At 39.1% G+C, this 8996-nt stretch overlaps 1 protein-coding gene across 1 annotated transcript in view; it reads left to right on the top strand.

Moving 5' to 3' along the window:
* Window positions 1–8995, top strand: part of CPSF1 (cleavage and polyadenylation specificity factor subunit 1) — a gene marked incomplete at its 3' end in the record, with an annotated part of 21497 nt that extends 12502 nt beyond the window's left edge. Inside the window, exons 14-27 of the mRNA XM_013313172.1 lie at window positions 3–113; window positions 880–1020; window positions 1160–1351; window positions 2391–2579; window positions 3098–3251; window positions 3885–4063; window positions 4417–4631; window positions 4953–5099; window positions 6041–6113; window positions 6370–6522; window positions 7178–7372; window positions 7648–7762; window positions 8256–8372; window positions 8949–8995. Coding sequence (XP_013168626.1) covers window positions 3–113; window positions 880–1020; window positions 1160–1351; window positions 2391–2579; window positions 3098–3251; window positions 3885–4063; window positions 4417–4631; window positions 4953–5099; window positions 6041–6113; window positions 6370–6522; window positions 7178–7372; window positions 7648–7762; window positions 8256–8372; window positions 8949–8995 — 2028 coding nt within the window. The remainder of the gene's footprint in view (window positions 1–2; window positions 114–879; window positions 1021–1159; window positions 1352–2390; window positions 2580–3097; window positions 3252–3884; window positions 4064–4416; window positions 4632–4952; window positions 5100–6040; window positions 6114–6369; window positions 6523–7177; window positions 7373–7647; window positions 7763–8255; window positions 8373–8948) is intronic.
* Between the last annotated feature and the right edge of the window lies 1 nt (window position 8996).

Here is an 8996-nt window from a genome sequence, read left to right as displayed (position 1 = left end):
AATGTACAAGTAAGTCACACTCACGACTAACACACAGAGGTAGGCAGAGACAGTACACTTACAGGGACCTCAGCGGTCTCTTCACATCCACTGATGTCTTAGAAAATGTACAAGTAAGTCACACTCACCACTAACACACAGAGGTAGGCAGAGACAGTACACTTACAGGGACCTCAGCGGTCTCTTCACATCCACTGATGTCTTAGAAAATGTACAAGTAAGTCACACTCACGACTAACACACAGAGGTGGTAGGCAGAGACAGTACACTTACAGGGACCTCAGCGGTCTCTTCACATCCACTGATGTCTTAGAAAATGTACAAGTAAGTCACACTCACGACTAACACACAGAGGTAGGCAGAGACAGTACACTTACGTTAAGTATGTTCAAATTAACCAAAAAATAAGTCAAATTTAAATATAAATTCAGTTTGATACTTTCACGCGTTCTTGAGAAAAAGGTCTTTGACAGATAGACATACAGACGGACGGACAACAAATAGATCCTATAAGGAGTCCGGTTTTTCTTCTTTTGAGGTACGGAATCATAATAGTATATACAAAAAAATCGTATTGGGGAAATAGATACTAGTATAAATTGAATATGACAAAATGTTTCTCTAACCGTTGGTTTCTGACACCAAAATCTCTGTAAAATATATCCGTTATCCAACGAATTCAAGATTTAAAAAGAATAAAAGAAATAAACCAAGATTTTACTGTTAGAAACCCACAGTAAAAGGCTCCATGAACGACTGAATTCAAAAGTTACGGTGGGCTTTTGGAACCCATTTAAAACAAATATTTATCTGTTTTGTCAAAAATAAGGATATGTTTGTCTTAGAAAGCTACTGTAAATATAATGAATTATGTTTCAGGTGAAAGGCGAGTTCTCAGGTAAAGTGAAGGCGGGCAAGAACGTGAAGGCGGAGGGGTTCAAGCCGGGCGCGGTGTACGAGCTGAATGATGATGATGAGTTGCTGTACGGTGGTGATCAGACACCAGCATCAATGGCCAGTGTAAGTATCTGCTTAGAAGCCATCTATAAGTACAGACGTATATAAGATACTGTTAGGAAGAATCCGACACTGTGCCGGTGTACTGGAACAACACTAGCCTCACTAGATTTTAACAATGTGTAAATGTATATTAAACCAGATAATGTTGGCGGAACAAAGCAAGAACCCCGGCGTGCCGCGCCGCATCTCGCGCTGGTGGAAGCGTCACCTCGCAGACATCAAGCCCAGCTTCTGGCTGTTCGTGGTGCGCGACAACGGCAACCTCGAGATATACTCCCTGCCAGAGATGAGGCTCAGCTTCCTCGTCAGGGACGTCTGCGCAGGACACAGGGTGCGAAACACTTACACTATGTCTCTTTCCAGACTATCTTCTATATCTACGCCAAATTTCATCAAAATCCGTTTAGTAGTTTTGGAGATACATTGTAACAAACATACATACATCTAAACTTACATCTTACTATTATAATATTATAAATGCCAATGTTTGGATGTATGGATGGATTTTTGAAGTTATCTCCACAGCGGCTTTATGGATCTCACTGAAATTTGACATACATATAGAACATAGTCTGGAAGATCACATAAGCTATTTTTTAACTTTTTTATATTTTGCGTGGACGGAGTCGCGGGCGACAGCTAGTATTTATTATATTAATATGGTATTTAAGTTAACATACCTAAATTTATATTAGAAATAAGTAACTATTAAAAGGTGAATCTTTCCTTCAGTAATAAAAGGGGTCTATCACGAAAATTTGCTTATTCGTACTGTCATCGATAAAAATTGTTTTAGATTACAATAGATAAGCGTCAATAGCCTAATTGTTAAGGGTACGGATTTCCGATCACGAGGTCGGCGGTTCGATTCCATCATTCGACTATTGTCGTAAACCATATCCTAGCACAAACATTCAGCTTAGTTGGAATAGTAAAAGAAATATTAGTAAATTTACAAAAAAATGTGCAAATATTTTAGTATTAAAGAAAATGGTTACAAGTAAAATACGACGAGAAATTTAATAAACATGTCGATGACGTTATGAAAACATATCGAATTATTTTGTAATAGACCCTTAAAAGGCAGAGACACCAAGAGTTTGTTAATTTTTGTTTTGTTCAAGCTATCCTTAATTATATAGTCACAATTTTTTTTTAAAATAAAATATTAGCAAATTTTTTTGTAAATTTACTAATATTTCTTTAAGCATTCCAACTAAGCTCTAGGCTTGTGCTAGGATATGGTTTACGACAATAGTCGAATGACGGGATTCGAACCACCGACTTCGTGATCGGGAATCCGTACCCTTAACCATTAGACTATTGACGCTTAATATATTTAAAAATCGCAATATTGTTTATTTTTCCAGATATTAGCGGACAGTTTAGAATCAGTACCGATCGCAACAAGTAATGTGGAGGAGGACGAGTTCTCAGCGGGCAACAGGAATGCAGAAGTTGACAAGTTGAAGGAAATGCTGATTGTTGGTCTCGGACACAAAGCTACCAGAGTACTCTTGTTGTTACGTATGGAGGGGGAACCTCTCATGATATATCAGGTAATTACACTAAAACCTAGCCATAAAATGCCTATGTGTTCTTCCAGACTATGTTCTATGTCTATACGACAGGTCATTGAAATCCATCCAGCCATTCTGAATGTAACTTCTGATAAACATCCATCTATTCAAACTTTTGCGTTTATAATATTAATAACTAGATGTCGTCCGTGACTCCGTTTAGGTAGAATTAATAAAAACTATGTTCTTCTAGACTGTCATACATGCCAAATTTCATCAAGATCCATGCAGCCGTTCTGTAGATACCTTCAAATAAACATCCATCCAAATTTTCGCTATTATAATATTAGTAAGACCTCATTATATCTAGATAGATAAAATATACTATGATATACCTTTTTAAATCGTTAATACTGTGTTGGATCACAAACTCCACAGCGATTACCGCTATATTCCTGGTATATATTCAAAAAATATTAAAAATAACAATTTCTACAGCTTTCTTATCAAACTGATAATTAATTATCATAGTGTAATTATACAAAAATGTTTTCCAGGCATACAAATATCCACGTGGCAACTTAAAGATGCGTTTCTCACGTATGAGCGTCTCCTTCCCATTCGGATACGAGGGTGGTGCAGTACCGAGCCCCGAGGACAGCTACGAGGCTGCCATGCTGCGGGACAACGTCCGCCAGCTCCGGTACTTCGGTCAGCCACAAGCCCAGCAGCAGCAGCTACGGCTTTTTTCTACACTATTTCGTTTTTTTTGTATCATAATATTGCTAAAATAGCGAAGCGATTGCCCATAGACAATTACAATTGCGGAACGGAAGATGCATAGAAAGAGATTCAACAGTGGTAGAGCGAGCTTTAACATGTTCGCAGGAATAGTCCCGGCTCGCCCGGTGAAATACCACGACCATACAGAAGACAGGCTTCAAGTGGAAGCTATTCCAACTACAGTCTGATGAGAGGATGCATGGAAAGGGAAATATTTTCTTTCTGTCCATCCTCTCCTCCGTTGATTAAAGGTAGGCAACGCAACGGCAATTGCGTATGTCTATGGGCAACGGTCACTTCGCTATTTCAGCGATTTCAGGTGGCCGCTCGCTCGTTTGCCACATTATGATAGAAAAAAAAGATAATATTTTCCCTTCCCATGCATCTCATCCGGAAAATCCACTTTCATTTCCCATCCTTCATAAGAAAAAAGGGTAGGGAAAGAGGAGTAAAATTAGGTCACCGGTACCACACATTAGACTGTTGGAATTGATTCCACTTGATGCAAGATGTTAATGCTGACTCTACCATTGTTAAAAGTAAAGTGCTATCTGTTTGTAGGAAATGTGGGAGGTTACAACGGCGTGTTCCTGTGTGGGCGCACTCCATACTTCCTGCTGCTGACAGGGCGCGGTGAGCTGCGCCTACACCCCCTCGCCGCCTCTGAAGGCCCCGTGCCTACGTTCGCGCCTTTCAATAACACTAATTGTCCACATGGATTCTTGTATTTTAATTCTAAGGTATGTTATCTAATAATAATACATAATATTATGACCCGCAGAATTAAAAAAAAAGTTAACTAGTTTTTTTGTTATTCTAGACTATGTTCTATATGTATGTCAAACTTCATTAAAATCCGTTAAGCAGTTCTGGAGATATCTTCAAACAAACATCCATCCATTTAAACATTCGCATTTATAATATTAGTAAGAGTAGGTATCCCTGCTTAAAGGACCAACTACTTTTTTTAAATTTATATTTACAAAATGTGGGTTTCTAATTAATTTTGCGTTTTTATTGTAGTTTATCTCTTAGAATTACAACAAAAATAACAGTATTTTTTTATATCTTTGTTTTGTATGTATAATTGCAGAGTTCGTTACGTATCTGCCTGCTTGCCACTCACCTGTCGTACGACGCGCCGTGGGCAGTGCGCAAAGTGCCGCTGCGAGCCACGCCCCACGCCGTCACCTTCCACGCTGAGTCCCGCACCTACTGCCTCGTCTGCTCCACCTCCTCCCCACAGACATCCTACTACAAGTTCAATGGAGAGGATAAGGAGAAGTCTAATGAGAATAAAGGAGATAGGTATAGCTTTCTCTCCCTACTTTTCAGTATAACGCAAGGAGGCGTTGCCATTGAAAGCCACGCCCCTTGATCCATGTGGATCTTACGTGAAATATTTATTCTGAACTTGTGGTAGCCCACGACTCCATCTGCACGAAATTAAAAAAATATATATACCAAATTCCATCCATCCATCCATCCATGCGTATTTATAATATTAGTAAGATTGCAGATTAAAATCTATTTCTAGTTCTTTTTATAGATTCATTCTGCCGTTTTCTAGTTATATAGTAATTAATAAATCTATATTTTTGCAAATTTTACTTATATCTTATCTTCCAGATTCCCATATCCTATGCAGGAACGTTTCTCAGTGATGCTGTTCTCTCCAGTATCCTGGGAGGTGATACCTAACACCAAGATAGAGTTGGAAGACTGGGAACATGTCACCTGTCTCAAGAACGTGGCGTTATCATATGAGGGCACCAGGTGAGGTGCATTATGTCTACTAATATTCTAGTCCTAGTCACTTAAGCCATACAGATTGTAAGCTCAAAAGACTGTAAGACAAGAAAATAAAGATAAAAACAATACGCTACGGCCTACGTTACGACTTAGGGTCCTTCAAGAAGTGAGCTTATCACTATCTCAAAGGCCGGCAACGCATCTGCAGTTCCTCTGGTATTTCTGATGTCCATGGGCTTCGTTGAACACCTCGGTGTTTTTTTTATTTTTTTATATCATAAGGTGGCAAACGAGCGAGCTGTCACCTGAAATCGCTGATGTAGCGAAGTGACCGTTGCCCATAGATATACAATTGCATATGCGTTGTCTACCTTTGATCGACGGAGGAGAGGATGCACAGAAAGAAAATATTTTCCCTTTCCATGCATTCTCTCATCCGGAAAGTCCATTTCCACATCCCATCCCTTCCTTATAAGAAAAAGGGTGGGAAGGGAAAGAGGACTAATTTTGGCCTCCGGGACGCCTCGGTGTTCCCGCTGCACGTTTGACCACTTCTCTTATTAAAACAATAAATATATCTGATATTAAACATAAATTAATTATTTGAAATGTTAATGTTTAAAATGCAAGCTAAAGTCAAGAAAATTCGCGGTTTTTCATTTAACGTGGGTTTCTGAGGTCAAAATCCCCGTTTGTAACATACTAGCTATCGCCTATGAAACTCCGTCCGTGTAGAATAAAAAAAATATTAGCCAATGTGTTTTTCCAGATTATGTTCTATATGTATGTCAAATTTAATCGGAATCCATTTAGCCGATCTTGAAAAACCTCCATACAAAAATCCATCCATCTAAAAATCCGCATTTATAATATTAGTAAGTTTGTTATTTCTGTTTTGTCAAATGACAGAGATGATATGAGAATCCTTTGATTTGACACTCATTTTTTGTTTAATTTATTTCCAGATCAGGTCTGAGAGGTTATATAGCTATAGGAACTAATTACAATTACGGTGAAGACATCACATCTAGAGGCAGGGTAAGGAGGGAAAGTCTAGTAGTTTTGTATGTTTGTATGGATAAAACTTGAAAACTCAAAAACTACTTAACTGATTTTAAAATTTCAGTAATAAAAAGTAGTAACACCAAATTTTCATAGACAAGCAAATAAAAAAAATCCTGAAATAATAACTTTTCATTACTCCTAAAACTAACCAATTCAAATAAGAAAACATTTCTACAGATAACATAACTAATGTCCAAAAAAAAAAAAAATAAACAAATATTTTTCACAGATAATAATCTACGATATAATAGACGTGGTCCCGGAGCCAGGTCAGCCGCTCACTAAGAACAGATTCAAGGAGATATACGCCAAGGAGCAGAAAGGACCGGTCACTGCGCTCGCACAAGTTCTAGGATATCTTATATCTGCTGTCGGACAGAAGGTACCAGATTTACACATCAGTTCAGTTCTTTTTTTATATCAGAAGGCGGCAAACGAGCGAGCGGTCACCTGAAATCGCTGAAATAGCGAAGTGACCGTTGCCCATAGACATACGCAATTGCATATGCGCTGCCTACCTTTAATCGACGGAGGAGAGGATGCACAGAAAGAAAATATTCTCTCTTCCCACGTCGCATCCTTTCCTTATAAGAAAAGTGTGGGAAGGGAAAGAGGACTAAAATTTAGCCTCCAGGACGCAACTTTTAGTGCAAAATGTATTTTAGTGACCATTTTAAAAGTTAATTTTTCTAATTTAAGTAATATTAAAAAGCATAAAATAAATAATACATGTGCTACGCATATGCATATGTGAAATTCCGTATAAAATCTTAAATTTTTTAAGCAATAAATTCGATCTGACATTATTGAACGTCGAACGATCGATTTGACATTTTCTATTCGATATTTTTATTATTTATGTTTATATATACGACAAGGAAGTCAGACCCAATGGGCATAAATCAGATTAAATTATAACACACTAGCGCCCCTCTGACAGCGACAAAAGTGTCATATTCTGACAGAACTAACTCAGATATTCTCGTTTGATAACACATGTTGTGGGAACTGTGATTTAATTGACATTTTCCCCACAGATCTACATCTGGCAACTGAAAGATAACGATTTAGTGGGCGTGGCGTTCATAGACACGCAGATCTATGTGCACCGCCTCCTCGCTGTCAAGAATCTCATCCTGGTGGCAGATGTCTACAAGTCGGTGTCACTGCTGCGCTACCAGGACAAGCATCGCACGCTCTCTCTAGTCTCCAGGGACCTGAGAAGTGCCCAGGTACTGCCTGTAGACCCTGTAGTTGACTGTCAAGTAGACCGTGAATTTTTTTCCAAATTATTCCCTGTTGTAAACTGTGGTACATTGTCAAGCTGACTGTAAAAAAGACTGTAATAGACTGAATTTGTCCGGATAGTATACTGCAAAGCTTAAAGTAGGTTACTTTATGGTATATTGTGAAGTGTACCGTGAAGTATTGCGTAAAGTACACCGTGCAGTAGACTGTGAAGTTGACCGTACAGTATAACGTGTAGTGAAATTGGTATGTGATGCAGATCTACGAGATGCAGTTCATGGTGGACAACACGACGCTGGCGTTCCTGGTGAGCGAGGCGGACGGCAACCTCGCGCTCTTCATGTACCAGCCTCAAGCCAGGGAGAGCTACGGCGGTCAGTACACGTACTTACACCCCTGTTCCACTAGCGCGACTTACTGCATCACTGCTGTGTGCAATCCTGCCCAGTTGCTTTCTTTCATTCAGGGTTTAAATTAGTATTTAGATCCTGATTTATCAGTGGTAGACGACATTAGCTTGGCAAACAATTTGGTCTAACCGATGCAGTACCATGAACACACAGAAGACAGGCGTCAAGTGGAAGCTATTCCAACTACGGTCTGATGAGTGCTTGCCGGTTGAGATGCAGCAGACTTTCTTTAAAATATACAAATTTAAAAACACGTAATATAAAAACTACTTCAAATAAGACCATAGCCGCCCCCTGGTCTCCCAGATTATCAGCAGGCGACTCACATGGCTGCTTCTATGTATATCTTAGTGAGGGGACATAAACGTCGACATTTTAGTAAGGCTCGTGTTGCGCCAGTACACCGGCACAGTGTCGGATTTTCTTCCTAACAGTTTATATGTATGTTTGTTTGTAGGTCAGCGTCTAATCCGAAAGGGAGACTATCATTTAGGTCAGCAGGTGCACGCCATGTTCCGTATCGCCGCTCGCGTGCTGCCGGAGACAACGCACCGGAGACATGTTACTATGTTCAGTGAGTTACATCATCTGCGACTCTGTCTGCACTAAATTAAAAAGAAACTTAATCAGTAGTCTATGTGTTCTTCCAGACTATGTTCTATAAATATGTCAAATTTCAGCAAGATCCATGCACCCGTTTTGGAGATACATGCTGACAAACATCCATCCATCCATCGTATTATATTAGTAAAATTACACTGTATAAAAACATTTGTCTTCTGAGAAAAAAGCTTTCAAATCTCTATGTTAAAGGTAGTGACAATTTTTCAACTTGATTTTACCTATGTGATGTCAATATAGGGACAAATAGTTATCGTCGGTTTCTAAGACCAATATCTGTATAAAAAAGAGATTGATATGTTTTATATAGGAATTTTGGTATCAGAAATCAGAAGACACGCTTCAGAGTCAGTCTCTGCGTGCCGGAGTCCCAATTTAGTCCTCTTTCCTTTCCCACCGTTTTCTTAAAAGAAAAGGATGAGAAGGGGAAGAGAATTTTATTTGGGACGATGCATTCTTAAAAATGAAATGATTATTGACGTACAGCGCCATCTATCGCAATACTAAAGTAGTTTTGTATGTATCACAGCGACGCTAGATGGCGGGTTGGGATACGTGTTGCCTGTGTCGGAGAAGG

Source organism: Papilio xuthus, unplaced genomic scaffold (genome assembly GCF_000836235.2).
Source record: "Papilio xuthus unplaced genomic scaffold, Pxut_1.1 DF827570.1, whole genome shotgun sequence".
Classification (NCBI taxonomy): domain Eukaryota; kingdom Metazoa; phylum Arthropoda; class Insecta; order Lepidoptera; family Papilionidae; genus Papilio; species Papilio xuthus.
This window is presented reverse-complemented; position numbering and strand designations above follow the sequence as displayed.